Source organism: Myxine glutinosa, chromosome 7, assembly GCF_964187855.1.
Source record: "Myxine glutinosa chromosome 7, kmMyxGlut1.1, whole genome shotgun sequence".
Classification (NCBI taxonomy): Eukaryota; Metazoa; Chordata; class Myxini; order Myxiniformes; family Myxinidae; genus Myxine; species Myxine glutinosa.
Window position 1 is genome coordinate 64,966,034 of NC_136267.1, and position 24,171 is coordinate 64,990,204.

A 24,171-nucleotide genomic window follows, 5' to 3' on the forward strand; every position below is an offset into this window, starting at 1 on the left:
ATGCACAGCTCGTTTCAAATCCCCCCACATCTCGATGGGATTTAGATCCGGGCTTTGACTTGGCCATTCCAGAAACCTCCATTTCTTTCTTTTCAGCCATTCCTTGGTGGATTTACTGGTATGTTTAGGGTCATTGTCATGTTGCAAGGTCCACCTTCGGTTGAGCTTCAACTTTCCGACAGATGGCCTCACATTATCCTCAAGCACCCTCTGGTACAATGAAGAATTCATAGTGGATTCTATGATGGTGAGCTGCCCAGGCCCTGATGCAGCAAAGCTGCCCCAAACCATAATATTTCCACCACCATGCTTTACAGTTGGTATCAGGTTCTTGTGGTCAAATGCTGTCTTTGGTTTTCACCAAACATGTCTTCTGGTACTGTGGCCAAATAGCTCTACCTTTGACTCATCTGTCCAGAGCATTGTTCCAGAAGTGCTGGTCTTTGCCTCGGTGTTCATTGGCAAACTTTAGTCTTGCCCTGATGTTCTTTCTGGACAGCAAAGGTTTCCTCCTGGCACACCTCCCATGTAGATCAAATTTGTGCAGCCTCTTTCTAATGGTAGACTCGCGCACTTTGACATCAACAGTGGCAAGAGCTACCTGTAGGTCCCGTGATGGCATTCTGGGGTTCTTAGAGATTTCTTTCAGCATCTTGGGGTCTGCTCTCGAGCTGAACTTGCTGGGGCGGCCCGGCCTGAACAAGTTGGCAGTTGTTTGGAATCTTCTCCACTTGTAGATGATCTTTCCAACAGATGGCCTCACATTATCCTCAAGCATCCTCTGGTACAATGAAGAATTCATAGTGGATTCTATGATGGTGAGCTGCCCAGGCCTTGATGCAGCAAAGCTGCCCCAAACCATAATATTTCCACCACCATGCTTTACAGTTGGTATCAGGTTCTTGTGGTCAAATGCTGTCTTTGGTTTTCGCCAAACATGTCTTCTGGTACTGTGGCCAAATAGCTCTACCTTTGACTCAGTTGTTGTCCAACAGTCCAACTGTTAACTAATAACTCAGTGTTATTCAGTTGTCCAACAGTCCACTGCTGCAGCAGTAGAGGTACTGGGATGACTGGAAAGGTTGATGCGGTGGGCAAGAATGGGATTTAAAGCAAGAAAGTCGAGGAGTGTGGTAGTGAGACGAGGAGTGGTGGATAACATGCACAGGTTTGAGCTGGGAGGGGAGGTGGTTCCATCATTGGTAGAGGCCCCTGTGAAGAGTTTGGGAAGATGGTATACAGTGGAGTTGAATGATGTGGGAAGAGTGGAGGAGGTCAGAAACAAGCTTTTGAGAGGTTTGAAGAGGATTGATGGATGTGGTTTGCCAGGTAAGTTGAAGGTATGGTGTTTGAAGTTTGGATTGATGCCACGAGTATTGTGGCCATTGATGATGTATGATATTGCAATTGGGCATGTGGAGAGGATGGAGGTTGTGGTGAGCGAGGTTGTGAGGAGGTGGTTGGGAGTGCCACGCTGTTTGACGAACATTGCCTTTTATGGTCAGGGTGGGAAACTCCAGTTTCCCTTGACATCATTAACCGAGGAGTTTAAGGTGGTGAGGGTGCGGGAGTTCATGATGTTGCGGGATTCAAGTGATGCAGTGGTAAAGAATGCTCTCCCAGAGAAGAAGGGAAGTCGGAAGTGGAATGCAAGAGCAGAGGTGGACGAGATGGAGGAGCGGTTGCAACAGGAGGAGGTCATGGGGATGGTACAGCATGGGAAGCAAGGCTTGGGGTGGATGAAGCATGAGTGATGGGGAAAGGCATGTGTGAAAGAGAGGAGGAAGATGGTTGAGAGGGAGGTGAGAAGAAAGGAAGAGTAGGGGAGATATGTGAAAGCAGTCGGTCAGGCACAGCAAGGTGCTTGGACTAAGTGGGAAGGTGTGCGGATGAGGATATTGAAGTGACAAGAGATTTGGAGGATGGAGCCAATATTGTTGAATTTCCTGTTGCGTGCAATGTATGATGTGCTTCCGTCACAAGTAAACCTGAGATTGTGGGGATTGTTGCAGGAGGAGAGATGTTATTTGTGTGGAGGTGTGGGAACGGTGCAGCATGCACTGAGTGCATGTTCAGTCGCATTGGCAGCAGGACAATACAAATGGCGACATGATCAGGTGCTGGCCGTGGTGGTGCAGATGGTGCAGAGGTGCAGAGGTGCTGAGGTCGAGAGAAAGAAGAGTGGAGAAGGAGACTGATGGGGGAGAGGTGTGGTTTGTCAAAGAGGGCCAAGTGGTAAGAGGTGGAAAGAGGAGGAGGTGGAAAGCAAGAGGGCTGTCAGATGCTTGTGATTGGCAGGTGGTGGCAGACCTAAAGCCACAATTGGTATTCCCAGAGGAGATCTGTGTGACAAGGTTGCGGCCTGACTGTCATTTGGTCAGGTGCAACAAGACAGGTCATCTTCGGGGAATTGTCGGTACCTTGGGAAGATAATATGGAGGAGGTGCACGAGAGGAAGAGAGGAAAGTACAGTGAGCTGGAGGCAGAGTGCTGGGAGAAGGGTTGGCGAGTTTCGTGTCAGCCATTTGAGGTGGGGTGCAGAGGGTATATTGGCAATTCCTTTTCTGCATTTCTTGCTAGGCTGGGAGTGTGTGGGACAGAAAGGAGGATGTGTGACAAGTTGGCCCAGGTTGCCTTGAAAGGCTCATTTTGGATATGGAGGAAGTTTATGGAGGCACGTCGAATGGTGTAGGCTGGTTGTGTTTTTTTTTGTTTTTTTTGTTACTATTATTATTTGTGTTTTTTGCATGAATTAATTTTTGCATGAGTGTGTTTTTTGTATGTTGAGTGGTGTATGTTGTTAGGGTAGGTGGTTGATTGGTTGATGTTGTGTGTGTGTATGTGTGTGTATGGGTGTGCATGTGTGTGTATGAATGATCTGGTGTGTTTTGTTGGTGAGTGGTGGAGGGTATAAAGGTGGGTGTTTGAGTGTTCCACCGCGTTTGTTTGGTGCTGTGGATTCTGGATGCGGAGGTGTTGTTGTTGTTGTCATATGCGTTCGCACTGGCTGGGGGTGGGGGTATGTACGCATCCAGGTGTAGTTGCTGCATGTGGATGTGTATGTGCCCCTGCTGGCCCACCTTAGCTGACCGTATCGAGGTTGAAGGGCCGAAACGGGATGATGCTGAGGACCTCGACTGAGGACGCGGCACACTTGTGACCCGGTGTGTTTTGAACGTTGAACTATATATATAGTGCATTTAGAAAGTATTCAGACCCCTTCACTTTTTCCACATTTCGTTATGTTGCAGCCTTATGCTGAAATCGTTTAAATTCATTTTTTCCCTCATCAATCTACACTCAATACACCATCTTACTATAATTCCCCAAATGTCCGTCCGTCCGTCTGTCTGTCTGTTCGAAGGTACCGTAAAAACTGCGGAACCTATCGCAACGATATTTTGGGTGGATAATCCTCGGATCTCCAGGAGTAAAATAGGCTATTTATTTTTTCCAATTTCAGCTTTGTTCTCCAGTATTCTCAGGGTTGGACTCCCGCATAACATTCGCGTTCGCATAACGTTCATTGTTCTCATTGTGACGATGTTGTTTTCCCGGGTGCTGCACAAACGGCTGAACCGATCACTGCACAGCTGCACAAGGATAATATGTTGTTTGGAATTAAAAAAGAGATATCGAGTTCAAGTGAATGACGACATGCCGTGATGGTTTCTACTTTCTGAACGTGAACTTCGCGGATCGCCAAATGCAGATTCGCCACGGTCCCACGATCGATGTTTCTCTGCATGAACGTACCTGTTTGTTTGCGAACAGGTACGTCTTTCATGGAAGTCCTTCACGAACTTGCTGTCCATGTCTGACATGCGACTGAAGGTGCTACAGGAATGTGGAATTTATTGGTTTCATGCTTTGGCATTCGCCGTATCTGCATTGCCTGCTTGCTTCTGGCCTCCCACCCGTACATAGCATCCACACACACAGCACGTGCACGGCACACACACGTGACATCCATACACGTGATTGTGTGGATGTGTAGAATGTGGGACATTTGGTGAATTAAAGTAAGATACTGTTTAGATTTTGATGATTTGTGTGTGATATGATTTAACGGATGTTTATATGAATTTCAGAGCTGTCTCCCTTGACATATCACGTGCCTTCGATACGGTCTGGCACCCAGCTCTGCTCACCAAACTCTCCTCCTATGGTATCCATGGAAATCTCCATGCATGGCTTGCGGACTTCCTCTCTGGTCGTAGTCAACGTGTGGCCCTGAATGGATTTCTCTCATCTCCCCTTCCCGTTCAGGCTGGAGTTCCCCAAGGCAGTGTGCTGGGCCCTGTGCTTTTTCTGGTCTTTATCAATGATCTCTCTGACTCTCTGGAAAATCCTCTGTATCTCTTTGCTGATGACTCCACTCTCTGCCGCTCCATTCCTCTTCCCTCAGATCGGCAGTCTGCAGCTTCCTCACTCTCTGAAGACCTGGACAAAATCACAGACTGGTCAAACATGTGGAACATGTCTTTCTATCCTGACAAATCTCACACTCTTACTATGTCTCTCCGAAAAGATCGACTGGACAACCCTCCCATCTACTTTCTCAACAATCCTCTCCAAGAAGTTCTGTCGCTCAAGCTTTTGGGTCTCACCTTCTGCCATGATCTTTCTTGGGAAAACCACATTTCCAAGCTGGCCTCCAAAGCCAGTCGCCGACTGGGCATCCTCCGTCGTGCGAAGTCCTTCCTAGGCACACCTGAGCTCCTCACCACATACAAGGCTTTCATCCGCAGCTCAATGGAATACTGTTCTCCCCTATGGGCTGGTGCTCCTGCCTCACACCTGGCTCGGCTTCACGCTGTTGAATCCAAAGCTTTCAGAATCATTGGAATCTCCCGCGATGAAGCTATCTCTGAAGGCCTTTCACTCACTCACCGCAGGCAGGTAGGTGGTCTTTCTGTCTTCTACCGACTCCTCTCCGGCCTTGCTCCCCCAGCTCTCTCTGTGCTCTGTCCCCCAAATATTCCTACAGGTCGCACAAGATCTGCCAGCCACCCTCTGATGGTTAAACTGCCGAAATCTCGGCTCTCTGCTCACCTTCACTCTTTCATTCCTCTTTTCTCCCGCCTCTGGAACAAACTCCCACACTCACTTCAATCACACTCCTCCCTCCAGGTCTTCAAAACAGCTGTTCACCACCATCTCTTATCTTCCCCCATCCAAAACCTTGATCTTTTCTACCCCCACTAATTCACCCCAGATCCACCTTGTTTGAAATTCCAACTTCTTTCCTGGAAGTCTTGGCAGTGTCCATATGTTTTATACCTCGCCCACCCCCCCCCCCCCCTTCCCATGCCTTCCCCCCAAAGCCCTCTCCCTCCCACAGTTCTCTCGATGTCTCCATGTCTCTCGGTCCCTGCTCTCAAATGTTGTGTTTGTGTCCTTCCCCCTCTCTCCCCATCTTGTCTACCGCTCCCGATGTTATTTGTTTTGTGTGTCTGTTTGTCTTTTCTGTGTGATTAATGTTCGCTCTTTCACGAGCCTCGATCTTGTATACAAAAAAAAAAAAAAAAAAAAAAAAAAAAAATCGTTTAAAATAAAAAAAGCCTTCAATTTCTGATATTTTACCTTTTCATTTGGGTGTCCTAATTGAAGCCCCGCCCGTAGGGCAGGTACTGTTGCTAGTAATGACAAATAAGCGAAAGGCCAAAATCAAATATTAGGAGTTACTTGCCAGATCCCTACAAACTAAGTGCACCATGTTTTTTTTAATGATAATACACAATAATTTAGAGGTGTACCCATAAAATTTTGTTGCTGTCACCTCTAAATCCAAGATGGCGTCCAAAATGGCCACCGTTTTGACTAGCAGATGATATTTTGAGGATAATGTTTGAGTAAAACCTTCAATCAGCAAGTGTGTGGTGTTATATTAAAGGAAATGGATTTTTCTACATGATGATACCAATCTTGATGGATTTCAGGGTGATTTACATCACAATTTTGAGCCAAAATGTGTTTTTTTGACATTCTTTTTTCAAAAAAATGAACTTAGCCGAAATACTTATTTCTGCATGTATCAAATCCCTCTTGAGGATTGAATTATTACTTTCCAGGAATTTGCCAAAATATAGCAAAAAATATTGTGTAAAAAGGACGGGTGTATACCTTTTTTTATAAAAAAAAAAAGAAGTTATATTGCCCTAAAGTCAATGATTTGTTATTAACAAAAACAGCGTTTTTGTCCATATCTGTATAAACGACATGTTTTAATAACTATTAATGCTGTAATCCATTCAGCCTTCAGCTTCATGGAATTACAGCACCAGATCGTATATATTTTCCCATATTCCGTGAACAAGCAGGGGTAACGAATAAAATCCATCGGGTAATGGTAGCTGTCCTTTTTCATGTGTATTGAAAGATTTATTGCAGAAAATTTCACTTTTAGCAAGCATCCTGAACATCCTGAACAATCCATTTAGTGATGATGGTCCACTATGCCACATTTCCGCTGGTAGACAGGCCTCTGAGGTGGCAAACGACATGCTGAATGCCCATGATAAAGGAAAGGCGTCACTCATCCAATTCGTAACACAGACTACAGACACCATGTTCTGCAGGTGAAGAACCCGATCAACATGATGAATTACCAGATAATACTGAACCCAGGCCTGTTTCTGATGATACAGCAGAAGCGCAGACCGTAGAAGCTCAGACCTGCTTTTATGATAAATAGCCAAAACGTGCACTACGTAACTTCATCTCAATGACCAAACTAAAGAAACGTATGATTAAGGGGCATACATTTACGATGCGATACACCCGAGACCTCTTTCACAAGATGACAGTCATCGCTATGGACCGAGGGCTGAACATTGATGAAGTTCTTCAGTACCCACTCGGATCCCCTGCCCTATTCTCTAGCAACGGAAAGTGGTGGTCTTGTGAAAACGTCAAAGTCCGTTCTGATGTATGAGTTGGAGAGGTTGGTTGAACCAGAGGAAACACCAGGCCCGACAACTCATCGTCATTATTTTGGACGCAATGGCCCTCATTCAAACCCTGAGACTTGCTCATAATGCAACCTTTGGAGATTTAGTGGAAACAGTAATGAAGATCATCATGAAGCACGTTTCCTCAAGCAGCAGCACCTCTGTGCACTGGGTGTGTGATACATACCCTGCCATATCAATCAAGAATGCAGAACGGGAATCCCGAATTGAATCAGCTGAAGGCAGCTTTGCAACGACAATTACTAGTCCAAACCAACGCGTTGACAAACAGCTGAATAAAGCTCTGAGAAATGGAAAATTCAAAGAGTCGTTGGCGCAGTTCTTGATTGAGGAGTGGAAACAGCAGAAGTATGCCAGGATTATAGGCAGACACGTCCTGTTCGCAACTTCGGGGGCCAAATGCTATGCAGTTAATGCAGAACAAGATCTGACGGAACGCCGAGAAATTCCACAGTTGACCTATAAGATGGAGGAAGCTGATCAAAGACTAATCCTGCATGCCCGTTATGCATCTCTTCAAGTACCTCAGTCGGATGTTGTCATAATTCGTTCGCCAGATACTGATGTCATGGTATTGGCATCGGCATCGGCTGCTTGTGGACTGGGATGGATTGCAAGCAAATGTCTGTTTCTGACTGAAACTGTGTCCAAAACACGTTACATAAACGTCACAGCCATTGGAGCAAAACTTGGAGAGTCAGCATGCGATGGTCTTATTGGAGCTCATCCATTTACAGGATGTGATAGTACGTCCGCTTTCAAGGGTAGAGGGAAAGTTAGTGTATTATGGCTACTACAGAATGATGCCACATTCTGCGCGGCAATGTCATTGCTTGGGCGAAGCCTGTCACCAACAGATGAGTTGTTTACATCTTGTGAGAAGGCAACCCGTCTGCTGTATGCCTTTAATGAAAGGTCCAAGAAGCTACCTTCTCCCCCGATTTACAGCGTCAATTAACTTAGATCCATCATGTTTGGTTCTGGAACATCTGATCCAGCCAAGCTCCCTCCATGTCAGAGTGCCTTACGTAAAAAGGTACTAAGGGCCAACTACCAGGCGTACATAAATAGGCACTGCATCATTCAAGAACAATATCTTCCATCTCCACACAGCCAAGGATGGATTGTAACAGGTCCAAGTGAAATCAAAATTGATTGGATGGACGTACAACCGGCACCATCTGTTGTTTTGGGGATGACATGTTGCAGCTGCAAAACAGATTGCAAAACCAACCAATGTGGGTACAAGAAAAATGGACAGAAATGCACAGGGATTTGCACTTGTTCAAAGGAGTGCAAGAACCAGCCCATCAATGCAGATGCATATGCTGATGAATATCCTCCTGAGGACGGGGCAGATAACTCAGATGTTCAAGAGCCCGTTACAGATTCAGACTCTGACACAGATGATGACTACTAGGTATTGTAACTGGTAATCTTTGCATATGATGGGAGGTCTAATGCAACGCTGACACAAAGGACAAACTGTCACTGCTTCAGTCTTCTGTATGTTGTATCAAGTACCAACGTTAATGCAGCCAACTCCCAAAATATGCTTAAAACACATTTTTCGCGAAAAAGTGTATACATAACCACTCTCTTACCTATTGTATATTTGGAAGTAGAAAAAATAAACATTAAAATGACACCAAACATATGCTGATTGGAGGTTGTAATCAAGAGTTATGTTAAAAAATAAGGTTTTAAGGTAACAACGGTGGCCATTTTGGGCGCCATTTTGTAGTACAAGGTCATTGCAACAACTTTAATAAAATATACATTTTATTAAGGTAATTAAGGAGAGCTGTATAGCATCATATGCAGCATTTATTGTACACTTGTCCAGTAATCCGTACACATATTCAGTCATTAAAACCTCACATGTTTATACAGACATGCAAAAACAACGTTTTTTTGTGATTAAGACACCATTGAATTTTGGACTTTATCATTTTTTTCTAAAACATGTTATACACCTGGCCTTTTTACACAGTATGCATATTGTATATGGGCAAATTCCTGGAAAGTATTAATACAATCATGAAGAGGAATTTTGATATATGCAGAAAAATGTTTTTCAGTTAATCATTTTTTTGAAAAACAAGTACAAAAAGTTTTAATTAAAACAAAAGCCGCATCGATGTTACACAATGCCTAGATGCAGCTGTGCCTATAACGTCGATGTTATAAGCACAGGACATTCCTATTGATTCGATTACTTGATGTTATTTTTGTGCAAAGTGAAAATATATCTCGGCAATTTCCCGTGTGTGGCGACGAATTTTTAATATATCTCGGCATTTTCCCGTCTGTTATTTCAGGCGGTGTATGACTGACCATGCCGCGATTGAAAAAAAAAAATCTCGGCAATTTCCCGTGTGTGGCGACACGTGAACGAAACTATGCTCCTCTCTCCACATTATTGTGACGACGTATAAATTAAATATTTCATCGTGACGATTGTCATCAAATGGACGAATTTTTAATATATCTCGGCATTTTCCCATCTGTTATTTCAGGCGGTGTATAACTGACCATGCCGCGATGCAAAAAAATATATATCTCGGCAATTTCCCGTATGTGGCGACACGTGAACGAAGCTATGCTCCTCTCTCCACATTATTGTGACGACGTATAAATTAAATATTTCATCGTGACGATTGTCATCAAATGGACGAATTTTTAATATATCTCGGCATTTTCCCGTCTGTTATTTCAGGCGGTGTATGACTGACCATGCCGCAATTTAAACAAAATATATATATCTCGGCATTTTCCCGTCTGTTATTTCAGGCGGTGTATGACTGACCATGCCGCGATTTAAAAAAAAAAATCTCAATGGACTTGAAGTTACAGGCCTTTGAGAATTCATTTCGTTCTATAAAGGGCAACTTTCATCGGATTTTCTTCACGTTTTTTTTCAACAGAGTCTAAAACTATGTTAGCGACTGTGAAAAATGAAATGATATATCGAATTTGATTTGAAAGAAAACTGTGTGAGAGGAAGACACCACGGGCCTACAAAACAGGCCTCAAAGCTATGCGAGTTAATAAAATGGTGGATATTTGTTTATATGAAGGCTCTCCCAGAATGGGTGGAGCTATGGTTCCCAGAATGGGTGGAGCTTTGAGGTTTTGTCTTCTCTGCAAGAACAACAAGAAGAAGAAGAAGAAGACGTGGTAACAACAACAACAGCAGAGTGCACTCTATGAGCAGCGTCTGAGACGCGGCTAAAAATGTCGAAAAAACACATTTTTGGCTCAAAATTGTGACGTAAATCACCCTGAAACCCATCAAGATTGGTATCAACATGCAGCAAATTTAATTCCCTTCACTATGACACCAAACACATGCTGATTGGAGGTTTTATTCAAACGTTATCCTCAAAATATCTATTGTTAGTCAAAATGATGCACATTTTGGACGCCATCTTGGATTTAGAGGTGACCGCAACAAATTTTCAGGGGTACACCTCTGAAATATTGTATCTTATCATAAATACTTGCAAATTAACATGGTGTACTTAGTTTTTAGGAATCTGGCAGGTAACTCAAAAACTAAGCATGATATTTGATTTTGGCCCTTCGCTTAAAAGAGAAAACAGGATTTTAGAAAGTTTTGCAAATTTATTGAAAAGAAAAAACTGAAATATCACATTTACATAAGTATTCAGACCCTTTGCTATGACACTTGAAATTTAGCTCAGCTGCCTCCCATTTATCTTGATCATCTTTGAGATGTTTCTACACCTTGATTGGAGTCCACCTGTGGTAAATTCAATTGATTGGACATGATTTGGAAAGGCACACACCTGTCTATATAAGGTCTCACAGCTGACAATGCATATCAGAACAAAAACCAAGCCATGGGGTCGAAGGAACTGCCTGCAGAGCTCACAGGATTGTGTCGAGGCACAGATTTGGGGAAGCCTACAAAAAAAATTCTGCTGCATTGAAGGTTCCCAAGTGCACAGTAGCCTCCATAATTCTTAAATGGAAGAAGTTTGGAACAACCAGGACTCTTCCTAGAGCTGGTCGCCGGGCCAAACTGAGCAATCGGGGGAGAAGGGCCTTGGTAATAGAGGTGACCAAGAACCCGATGGTCACTCTGGCTGAGCTCCAGAGATCCTGTGTGGAGATGGGAGAAACTTCCAGAAGGACAACCATCACTGCAACACTCCACCGATCTGGGCTTTATGGCAGAGTGGCCAGACGGAAGCCTCTCCTCAGTGAAAGACACGGCCACTCATCATCTATGCGACAGCATTTCCAAGGCAAACGCCTTGCGTTTGGGTCCGTCATTTACTTTGTCCCCCTGAAGAATCTGCACCTTATAGGCATAAAGCTTCAGTCTTTATGCAAAATCCTATGTACAGGGGTAGTTCGTAGTCCGTTCTCTGGATGTGCGTCGGATTGATTTTCTGGAACTTTGTCGAAATGATTCGCACACTCGTTCAACGTATGCTGCTTGGTCCACTGGTATTTTCTGTTTCTGACAACTTCCAATCTCCTTAAACCCCTTGTGCCACTCCGATTGGATTCCTTCCATACCTTGTACAGAAATTACGCTCAACTTGTGTGTCGGATCTCATCTCCATGAACCATTCGACACACTGAGCTTTCTCCTGTGGAGTCGCCATTTTCCTTTATATTAAACCACCAGACCTGAAAATAAAGAAAACATTATGAGTTTCTGTATCATATAAAACAAAGGGTATTGTTGTTTCATTTGTGGTACAAAATATATTAACGACCAAAGTTGTCCAAGTCTTTTTGGAACACCCTGCCTATGTTAGGTAATTTATTTGTCGATTTATTTTTGATGCACAAATCATCCTCCATATTATCAAGTTGAATAGGTGCATGCTTTGAATAGCAGCAAGGCATGGCTAAATCCACTTCAAAACACAATGGTAATTTGAACACGATGATATCATGGTTTTAGTTTTGGTTCCTCTTAATTCTGTACGCTAGGCTAGCCTGCTTAGATAACTTCAGGCACAATCAGAATTGCAAATTCTGGTCACATTATTAAAATATATTTGGAAGTGCGTTGCATGGCAATGCTGGTGTTCTCGCAAAAACAGGGCTAATTCTACACGCAAGGCAAAAACACGGCTCACTACCTTTCCTCGTGATAACCATCGAACATTAGAGTAGTAGAGAAGGACTTCGAATTCAGAGCCGATTTCATTGCACAGCTCTTTGAAGATGCGATGATCCAGAGCATGGCTTCGCACGTAATTCACAGTTTCAACGACGATTTTCAGAACATTGGCCAGTTTGGGAGGCAGGGTTTTTGATGCCAGCGCGTGTCTGTGCAGGACGCAGTGCGTGACGATGATGTGTTAGTCAGGTTCACTATGTTAACAAATATAATTTCGTTCAAAATTTTGGTAGATTAGCAAAACTATACATTTCTAGAATACTCAGAGCATGAGGAATCCAAAAATTAATATTTGCATTTGCGTAGACACCTTTGCGAAAATGACACTCAGGACAGTGATGAAGAGTCAGGTTCACTATGTTAACAAATATAATTTCGTTCAAAATTTTGGGAGATTAGCAAACCTGTACATTTTTGGAATCATCAGAGCGCATTTGCACAGACACCTGCATGGCCGCCATTTTGGATTTTCAAAATGGCCGCCATAAAATACATATTTTGCGCTATCTCGGCTTCTAGTCAACCTAGAAACTTAATTAAATATGCTAATCCTATGTTTTCTGGGTAAAGGAATCCAATAAAGGCCTCAAAATAGTGCTCAGGATTATAGAAAAGCAACAAACAAAGGTAATTGAAAACCATTGTCTTTATATTTGTGATATAACTATTACATAATACATGATATTGCAAGTCCTTTGAAGTTATAGGTATGGGTTTATAAAGCAAGAAAGCAGCCTTGTTAGTATCAGATTGAACTATAAGTCCTATACACAGGATCTACTAGGTCTACACCGTTCAGGAATATGCTTTTACAGATCTTCATCACTGTCCTGAGGGTCATTTTCACAAAGGTGTCAATGCAAATGCAAACATTAATTTTTGGATTCCTCATGCTCTGAGTATTCCAAAAATGTATAGTTTTGCTAATCTACCAAAATTTTGAACGAAAAAACATAGTGAACCTGACGATGTGGTGCATCGGCCTTCACCAGCGCTCCAAAACCGGAGTTGCATCCCAGCATGGCTGGAGCTCCGTCCGAGCAAACTGCAGACACCATGTTCCACGGGAGGCGGTTGCTTCTGAAGAAGTCGTCCACAAGCTTCTTCACGTCAGCTGCCTTCGTCGTTGTTGAGAGGCTTGCAGAACAGAAAGTCTTCCTTGATCTTGTCTCCTTTGACATAACGCACAAATAAGATGAGCCGGCTCAAATTCGAAACTTCGGTGGTCTCGTCGAGTTGAAGGCTGAATTTCGTCGGGCTCGCGACTAAATCTGGAACTACCTGGGCGAGGATGTCGTCGCTCATGTCGTCGATTCTGCATCTGATGGTGTCATTTGAGAGTGGAACGAGAGACAATTTGTTTTCAGCAGCTTTTCCCAGCATGATGTTGGCCATCTTCAACGCGGCCAGTTTGATGAGTGTCTCGCCAATGGTGTGCGGTTTGCCCTGCTTTGCGATCAGGTACGCAACTTCATACGACGCGGTGAGGATCGGTTTGTCAATTGGAACGAAGCCGAGAGTGGGCAAGGTAGCACTTGCGTCAAATCGGACTCTCTTCAATTTGAATTCATCCAGCCTGGTGTTGGCTGAGCGGTTAGGGTGCCGGCTTGGGATCCTAGGATCCTGGGTTTGAATCCCGGTCGATCGCTAAATTAACACCAGGGGGGTTGACTCAGCCTGTCATCCTTCCGAGGTCGGCAAATTGAGTACCAGCTTGCTGGGATGAATGATCCCAGTGTGTACCCCGGTTTAGAATAGGTACACCGTATCCGTACGCATCGTAAGAGGCAACTAAGGGTTGGCACCAGGAAGGGCATCCGGCCATAAAAACATTACCTCAAACAGGGAACCATGATTGTCGTGGGGCCCGCAAGGCTAACCCCTGCTCTAGCAGGGAAAATGGCCTTAAAACGGTCATTCATTCAGCGTTGCGTCTTTGTACTGCCCCTCGCTGTGCAGTTTTTTTTGAAGCGTTCCCGTAGTTTTGCTGGTGCTAGGCTGGAGTTGCTCAACTTGACATTGCAAAGCATGCATTGAGGACGCTGACTTCCGTCCCGTTCCGTCAAACACGTGAACCCGTACCGCATGTAATCCTCCGACCACTTCCTTTTTTTGCTCGACATACTGCAAAAAAAAAAAAAAAAAAATGGATAAAACTAATCTTAATTGAGTTCGGGAATTTATTATCTACTCAACTCTATGTCACCTCAAATCCCATTATAATATTACATAGAAAACTGTGAATTGTTAGTTTTGAATTGCGACCAAAGGAGTTATATCACCTCCACCTAATTTTCTGAGTAATTCAATCATATTTTATAATCACCATCCACTTTTGACTTTAATATAACTCTGAAACCGCCCTGCATATCCACAAACATTTCCAACTTGCTTTTCAATTAATCAGTAACTCCAAAGTAAGGCACGACCAATGACCCACGGCACACGGCAAGCTAATCGAGGCTATTCACTGGAATTTCCGAACACCTGCAAAGTCCAAAATCCAGTAAGTAAGTAAGCAAGTAAGTAAGCACCATCAACAGAATAATTAGCAAGTTGCTCATTGATTCAACTTACTACAGTCAGTGTGAAACAACTTATCTTAAACACAGACCAGATAAACCATGAATGGGATGGGAATACAATTACAAATAACATTTCCATTCGTTCGTAACATACATACCAAAATAATAATAATCTATCTATAATTCCATTAATCTCTGTGTGTATGTGTGTGTGTATGTGTGTATGCGACAACGATTTCTCGACAACTACCGGTCCGATATACTTGAAACTTGCCAGGTATATTGCTGGGGACCCGAGGATGTGCCTTTTCAAGGTTTGAAATTAATCGGACAAGTAGTTACCGAGCTATGGCGATTTAGCCGTTCGCCGTTCGCTTTGGCGTTGCGAATGGACCAAACCATTTCATGTAAATAGAGGGGGGGGATTGTCACTGTACTCGCAAGCCGTTCGCTTTGGCGTTGCGAATGGACCAAACCATTTCATGTAAATAGAGGGGGGGGGGATATAATTTTAGATAGATATATAGTACGGGCATATATATAGTACGGGCATGCCCTAGTATTAATAATAAGCATAATTAGAAATAGATTCAAAATTGATACAAAACTAAAAAAAATTTAAAAAATTGCAATTCCTTTCGGAGGAACTCCGCCGAACCCCTGAGACTGGCTCACTGAACCCCTGGGGTTCGGTCGAACCCAGGTTAAGAACCACGGGTCTAAGGGGTCAAAAGGGACTTGAGTATAAAGGTTTAAAGGGTATAAAAGAAAGGAAGGGTGAAGGGATCTAAAAGGTGTCAAAAGTATTGAAAGGGTCTTCAAGGTAAAAGTAATCTTAACGGTCGTGGGGGTCTTCAGGATCTTGGGGTCTTCAGGATCTTGGGGTCTTCAGGATCTTAGGGTCTTATGGGTCAAAAGGTTCTTATGGGTCTTACAGGTCTTCAAGGTCATTTGAGTCTTTAAGGGTCGTTTAAGGGTCGTTTAAGGGTCTTTGGGGATGTAAAGGGTATTCAAAGGTCTTAGGGGTGTCAGCAGTCTAAAGGATCGAATGGTATATTCCAACAGCACGTAATTAATAGACGTACATAATTAATAGGCAGGATGCAACCGGCATTCAAACAGTACATAATTAATAGACATATCACACGGCTTCAAAGAAGACTTCACGGCTTCACGGACCGTGTTTTTCGGTTTTATGTCGATAGATTGTGTAAAAATAAATATATACATTACCCTCCATAAGTATTGGAACAGTGAAGTCAAATTTATTATTTGAAATTTGAGAAAGAAATTTGGATTTGAGATCAAAAGATGAATATGAGCCAAGAGTACAGAGGGTCAGGTCAGCTTTTATTTCTTGGTATTTCTATACATATATGTTTTACCATTGTAGAGCAATAGCACTTTTTATGTTCAGTCCCCCCATTTTCGGCAAGCATTGGAACAGATCAACTTAAAGTAAGTTATAGTCGTATAATAAGTTAGTATTTGGTCGATATCCCTTGCATGAAATAACTGCATCAAGCCTCTGACCCGATGACATCGCCAAACTCTTGGCATCTTCATTCGAGATGCTTTGCCAAGCTTTCAGTGCAGCCATTTTCAGTTGTTGTTTGTTTTGTGGGATTTCTGACTTTAGTCTCTTCTTCAGCAAGTGACATGCATGCTCCATTGGATTTAAATCAGGTGATAGACTTGGTCAGTCTAAAACCTTCCACTTTTCCCCTGATGAACTCCTTGGTTGTATTGGTAGTGCGTTTTGGGTCATTGTCTTGCTGCATGATGAAGCACTGCCCAATGAGTTTGGAGGATTTTTCTTGAACATGAGCAGATAAAATGTTGCTATACACTTCCAAATTCATTCTGCTGCTGCCATCATAAGTTACATCATCAATAAAGATGAGTGAGCCAGTTCCAGAGGCAGCCATACAAGCCCAAGCCATTACACTACCTCCACCAAGCTTCACAGATGAATCGTATGCTTTGGATCAAATGCAGTTCCTTTCTTTCTCCACACTTTCAACATTTCGCTTTGGTAAAGGTTTAGCTTTGTCTCATCTGTCCATAAAACTTTGTTCCAGAACTCACTGGCTCACCTCTATACTTCTTGTCAAATTATAATCTGGCCTTTCTATTTTTGGTGCCGAGGAGAAGGTTTGCATCTTGCAGTGTAGACTTTGTAATTCTGCTGTTGAAGTCTTCAGCAAACAGTAGATTGTGAAACTTTCGCCCCTGCACTCTGGAGGTTGTTAGCGATGTCACTGAGAGTTGTTTCAAGGGTTTTCTTCACAGCTTTGATGATTTTTAGTTCACCTGGAATGAAGTTCAGGGGAGCTCAAAGGATGGCGTGTCGTCCGTCCATCTGTCGGTCTGTCTGTCTGTCCGTCAACACTTGAAACATCTTCTCCGAAACCGCTGATGGGATTGCGACCAAATTTGGCATAAATGATATTTGTTTTGTTGTGACTAAAGTTTGTTTAAGGCATAAAAAAATCAGGGTCTAAGGGGGTCTACTGGGGGTCTACCAGGGGTCAAAGTGGATCCAGGTTTGACCCCCCACCCCCTCTCCAAAATATTAATTTGCCTTTTCCTCTGAAACTACACACACTATTTCGATGAAACTTTACCACAACCTTCATCGCCCATGATGTACCAAAGTTTGTTCCCGGCATTTAAAAAATCTGCCCCTTTGGGGATCTACAGGGGTCAAAGTGGTTCCAGGTTTTCCCCCCAAAATAGGTATTTGCTTTCTTCTCAGAAACTACACATGCAATTCTGATGAAACTTGACCACAACCTTAATCACCTGTGTTGTACCAAAGTTTGTTCCTAGTATTTAAAAAAAACGGGGTATAAGATGGTCTATGGGGCTTGCCCCCCAAAATAGGTATTTTTTTGTTTGTTTGTTTAAAGTCTTATGATTATGTTTGTTTGATTCTACATGCTGCCCTGTCTTCCAGCAAGCATTAAAAATGGTTTAAAATACCTTTAGTCAGTGCAGTATACTGTTTATTCTACCAGGTGAGTGCCAGATTGTCCCTATGTTTATGTCTTCAAAAGCAGTTGTTTTCTTTGGGTGACCTGGCCGCTGTCTAATGCTAACTACACTAGTGTTTTCTTTGTCAACATATTCCAAATTGTTGTAATTGCAATGCCCAATTTTTGTGCTATGGTTGTAATTGAATGATGCTGTTCTTTCAGCTTCCAAATTGCTTGCTTTTCTTTCAGTCAGTTATCTGGTCATCATGTTGGTTCATGCCGATGGCAGACTCCCAAAGCAAAAGCAAAAGCAAAAGCTGAAACCAACACGAGACATCCACAGCTCATATATGTGAACAATAAATGCAACAAGAAACATCTGTCAGTCAGTTGTTCCGATACTTATGCTTACCTAAAATCAGGGGACTGAACATAAAGAGTGCTATTGTTCTGCAATGGTAAAACATAGTGCCTTCAGAAGGTATTCGTACCCCATTTTGTTGTGTTGGTCTGAATTTAAAAACGGGTTTAATTGAGATTTTTTGGCACTAATCCACATATTAATACCCCATAATGTCAAAGTGGAATCCTTTTTAGAAATTATTCCAAAGTAATTAAAAATTAAATGTGGAAATATCTAATTTATATTCTATATTGTTTTTGAATATTTACAAATGTTCAACCCTCTGAGTCAATACTTTGTAGAAGCGCCTTTGACAGCGATACAGCTTTGAGTCGTCTTGGGTATGTCTGTAACAGCTTTGCACATCTGGATTTGGGGCGTTTCTCCAATTCTTCCTTGAAGAATTGCTCAACCTCTTTTATGTTGGATGGGGAGAGTCAGTGACCAGCAATATTCAAGTCTTTCCACGGATTCTCAAAGGGATTCAAGTCTGGGCTTTCGGTGGGCCACTCAAGGACTTTCACGTTCTTGTTCTGAATCCATTCCAGTGTTTCTTTGGCTGTATGCTTGGGGTCATTGTTCTGTTGGAACGTAAATCATCACCGCAGTCTAAGGTCTTTTGCATTCCAAAGCAGGTTCTCTTCAAGGTGCCTGTATTTGTCCACATTCATTGCTCCCTCTATCATTACAAGTCTCCCAGTCCTTGCAACTGAAAAGCATCCCAATATCATGATGCTGCCACCACTATGCTCCACGGTAGGGATGGTGTTAGATGGGTGATGAGTTTCTACCAGATGTAACGCTTTGCATTCAGGCCAAAGAGTTCAATTTTCATCTCATCAGCCATACCACCGAATATTTTGCCTCACGCTCTCGGCGTCTTTCACATGCCTTTTTTCAAACTCCAGGCATGCTATCATGTGCCTTATCAGAAGTGGCTTCTCTCAGGCCACTCTCCCATAAAGCCTAGATTTGTGAAATGCTGCAGAGACTGTAGCCTTCTCGGCAGGCTCTCCCATCTCAGGTAAGGAACTCTGTAGTTCTGTCAGAGTGGTCATTGGGTTCTTGGTCAACTTCCCTAACCGAGGTCCTTCTTGCCCAATTGCTTAGTTTGGTCGGATGGCCAGCTCAAGGAAGAGTCTGGGTAGTTCCATATTCTTTCCATGTCCTAATGATGGAGCTCACTGTGCTCTTAGGAACTTTCAACACTCTAGAAATTGTTTTATACCCTTCTCCAGATGTATGCCTCCTCACATTTATATTTCGGAGCTATATGGATAGTTCCTTGGACTTAATGGTAGTTTCTGCTCTGACATGCACTGTCAACTGTGGGACCTTATATAGAAAAGTGTGTTTCTGTCTAAATCATGTCCAATCAATTGAATTTGCCACAGCTGGACTCCAATTAAGTTGAAGAGATACCTCAAGGATGATCAAAAGAAATTAGATGCACCTGAGCTTAATTTGGAGTGTCATAGCAAAGGTATTGAATACTTATTGACTCGAGACATTTTAGCTTTTCATTTTTAATTATTTTCTAAAAAATTCTTTTTAAAAATTCCACTTTGACATTATGGGGTATTATGAGTCGATCAGTGACAACAAAAAAAAAATCTCTATTCAATCCATTTTAAATTCAGGCTGCAACACAACAAAATGTGAAAAAGTCAAGGGGTGTGAATACTTTCTGAAGGCACTGTATATGCAGAGAAATACCAATAAATAAAAGCTGACCTTCTGTATTCTCGCCTCATATTCATCTTTTGATCTCAAATCCAACTTTATTGAGCATAAATTATTTTTAAATAATTATTAATTAATAATTATTTAAAATAATTATTTTTAAATGATTAAATTATTATTATCAAATTAAAACCAAAAATTTAAATTTCATTTAAAAGAAGGGATTATCCAACAATAACAAATTTGACTTCACTGTTCCAATACTTATGGAGGGCACTGTATAAATCCATATATTTTTTCTTCTCCATTCTTCAGCTGTCTGATGCAAACGTCCAATGACCATGGAGGCATATGGGTTTATAGCATTTGCTTGTGTGATAATGAGATGTGAAACCAGTTTTGGATGCAAAGCCTCTGCTGCAATTAAGGCAAAATAATTTGGTTGGCCGGTTCTGGTTGCCACCATTGTGCCGCTGGAGATGACGGTGCTGGTATTCATCCTCTGTTTGTCACCCAACCGAGTCAAAGACACCAATTCTCCAGTTTTCTGTCTCTGGCAAGTTCTTCCCAGTTCTCTCTGTAATGTTTTTTTTTCAGGTGACTTTTCTCAACGTCTTTGTACTGGAAATTTTGTCTCCCAGGTTCGTGTTTCCCAAAATATATATAGAGCTCAACATAAAATAAAATCTTACGGAGCTGATGCTCTGGCACATGAATGGCATGGACTTTCAATTGAAGGTCTAAGTTGAGCAGATGTAATGAACACCTCAACACTGGGTATCCCAGCTCTCCTTAGAACTGTGGTATTGGAGACTCTATACTATATTTCCATTTGTTTGTCAGTAGCTGCTGCAGGGGTCTCAGATGCAAGCTCATTAGTGTACTAATGCAGTGCTTGTAGAGAGTCATAGCTTTTACTGAGCACAGAAGTGCAGTTGGCAACACACACGATAGACATTGATCTTAGCTGTAAGTACTGCTGCAATGCTGGGACTGTGACATTTGGACAGGCTTCTAACCCATCACCCCGAGTGGATATGTTAAAGTCTTAATTAAATTCCCTCATGATTCATAGGATGTAAGGTTAATTATTTTCGTATTCACTTGCTCAGTCTGTTTCACCGCACGAACGGCCGTATCTTCTTCCTCCCTGTCCCATTTTCTTGTAAATAAATTGTATTTGTTCATGAAAACCTGTGTGGTTGTCGGCCCCAGGGACTCCATAGCGTATAAAGAATCGGCAGATAAAATCATTAGTCGGGCAGATTGGGTCTGCGCAATTGAGGCACGATAAAAGCGAATTGTTTGACGGCTGTCACTGGGCCAATATTGTCCGGTGAATTTGCCAGTCGTTGTATCAGAGACTGTAGTCGTGGCCAGATTAACCAGGTGGATGGGGAAACCCTTCATCCCTTATCTGCAGTGGGATGGTTTTATAGTCCCATGACTGTTACATACACACACACATGCATACACTTTCTCAGAGCTATATGACCAGTCATCCATTATCCAAAATAGAGGCAACAGAGGTGGATGCTTTGAGAAAAAAAACAAAAACAAAAAAAACGGAGGTGGACACTTCAAGAAAAGTTGTGAATACAACGATAATGATGTCTCAAATAAATTGAGGAAATTGGCATTTTGCCCAAGATTTGGAAAAAAAAAAATACTTTCCAACTTTTGTCACAATCTTTCGCAGTAATCATTACAACGTCCAACCTATAATATAAACACCGGCAAAGAGAGACCGAATGTTGCCGTTTCGCAACAGGAAAGAGCAAACTTTGTCAATGGTGAAGTTTCATTAATAACCCACAAACTTCCTCATGCCATTGATACACTTTGAAGTTAGATTTATTAAGTTAACATTTCGCTCTTGTAATTGTTCCATTTATTTAATGAAGATGGCATTGCTTTATTATGGCAGTGCAGGTGTCACAAACCTTTTTTCTCGGAGCTGTATGACCAGTCATTGTCATTGATGTCATCATTGTCTTCAGGGTCACTCTCAGACTTGTTCAAACTGCTGTTGTTACTGTTTGCCAATCTGCATCCAAAAATCCAACATAAGTATATGAGTATCCAAACATTTCGAATTCAAAATAAAGCTTGTTTCCACCAGGTTTTTAAATATCTACTGGACACAAACACACTCCTAATTATCATCTTGGCAAATTACCTGACTCAGAAGAATCAAATTAAAATGCTGTCAGAAAGGGCCTGGAATGAAGCACATGGATTGCCAGAAGTATTGGAATATGAATATGGGTGAGAGGGTGGGGGTGGACAGGCAAACTTGCAGGTATTATCATCCTCAAATCAGAGGGGAAGTACAAACAAATTCCATGTGGGTTGCAATACACAAAGGCTGAAGGACTTAACCTGCTACCAAGTTTGCTTAGGTGGCAAACTTAGAATTGCTCCATAAGAACAAATACTATAGTATCATGACAATAGTTGGACTACGATGCAATATGATCAATAAAACTTTTTGAATTTATGTTATGATCAGATTCAAGGAGATGGTATCAATGAGGTTGTCACATACGAGTACAGTGAAACCTTGACTTACGAGTGCACCAACTTACGAGTTTTCCGAGATACGAAACGTCGCTCGGGCGGTTTATTGCTTTGAGATACGAGCCGAGATCTGAGTTACGAGCTTACGCCACCCGCCACCAAGTGGGTTCCGGTCACGTGGTTATCTTGCCGTGCAAGCATCTCTGCCGTATATCGCTGCTGCTTTGTTTTCGCATTTTGGTTATTTTGGAGCTTACGCCACCCGCCACCAGGTGGGTTCCGGTCACGTGGTTATCTTGCCGTGCAAGCATCTCTGCCGTATATCGCTGCTGCTTTGTTTTCGCATTTTGGTTATTTTGGAAAATTTCTTAGTTTTAACCATGGGTCCTAAGAAATTGAGTGCCAAGGGCAGTACTGGGAAGAAGAAGAGGATGATGTGCTTGGATATAAAACACGCAATCGTCGAAAAACATGAGCGAGGTGTGCGTGTTGTCGACTTGGTGAGGCAGTACGATCGTAGTACTACGATATGTACGATTTTGAAGCAGAAGGAGTCGATAAAGGCTATAACGCCAGCCAAGGGCGTTACGATTATTTCAAAGCTCCGGACCTCTATCCATGAAGAGATGGAGAAGTTGTTGTTTGTGTGGTTGACGGAGAAGCAGCTCGCAGGAGATACCGTGACCGAGAACATCATGTGTGAGAGGAGAAGAGCATGCCAGGCCACAACTTGTTCAGAGTGCCAGCGATAGCTCGCCTTCTCTTTGTGGAAAACACGGTGAGATCCTTAACATCCAACAACTAATGGGACGCAAACGGGGCGCCCAGTTTAGCGGTACACACATTGATGAATCACCCTGCCTGTGATTCACCCATGACAGGTTATAGCTGGGTCGGGATTCAAACCCAGGCTGGACAGTTTAGACTTTAGAGTCAAGTGTGCGTACCTCCAGTCCAGGCCATCCTGCCAACTTGTATGCTGCACACAGGTGAAATATAAAGCGCGAGATATTTTTATATATACTGTATATTTAAAAAAAAATTGGTGTGGTTTTTGGCGGGTTGGAACGGATTAATAGCATTTCAATGCATTTTAATGGGGAAATTTATTTTGAGAAACGAGCAAATTGAGTTACGAGCTCGGTCACAGAACGAATTAAACTCGTAAGTCAAGGTTTCACTGTATTTTGATGGGAATAAGGTAGGTTGTGTCAGGGTGTGGATAACAGGGAAGTGGTAATCACAGGTGTCACGTGCTCTGCTCCTCCCCAACCCCCTGGTCACGGTGTACCTCCGAGCCCCAAGAGGAGTCACGGCAGAAAAATGTGTTATTCTGTATGTCCAAGATCACTGGTGAAGCCACACCAATTGTTACCAACAAACAAATATTGTATTAAGATCACACAAGAATAACAGTACAACAATAATAGTAATCAAAAGTACAATCAATATATATCCTATGATGGTACCATCAGTTTCGTAACATATACCTCACTGTGCTCCAAGTGAGTGAACCGAGAACATTCCAATGTCTCTTTCCCTGCTTCAAACCAAAGTTGATTCCGGTTTCAAGCCGAAGTCGATCCCGGCTTCAAGCCAAAGTCGATCAGCTCCAGCGATCATCAGAACGATGTCTAATCGAGACCAGAATCCCGTTCGGATGACGGTCACAGCCACACGGCCAAAGCTGCACCAAGGTGCCCTCCAGGCGACTGGGAAATCACACCCTCTGGTATGGACGTTTCACGGCTCACAGTCGGCGAACCTCAGATTTACCTTCAAAATCCGCGTTGCACACACACACACCAGATAAACGTCTGAATGCGGTGAGAACGGCTGAAGCGAAGCAAAGAAACCTTGCTCGACGCACAAAGCACGCGAGTCAAAATGGCCGACGGCCCGTACTCGAGACGTAACGGCA

At 42.7% G+C, this 24,171-nt stretch overlaps 1 protein-coding gene across 2 annotated transcripts in view; it reads right to left on the bottom strand.

Moving 5' to 3' along the window:
* LOC137431298 (ataxin-7-like protein 3) overlaps nt 1–21,777 on the bottom strand; it is a gene marked incomplete at its 5' end in the record, with an annotated part of 81,345 nt that extends 59,568 nt beyond the window's left edge. For both annotated transcript variants that reach the window (XM_078781829.1, XM_078781828.1), the window contains 1 exon segment: nt 21,674–21,777. In XM_078781829.1, coding sequence (XP_078637955.1) covers nt 21,674–21,777 — 104 coding nt within the window.
* Between the last annotated feature and the right edge of the window lie 2,394 nt (nt 21,778–24,171).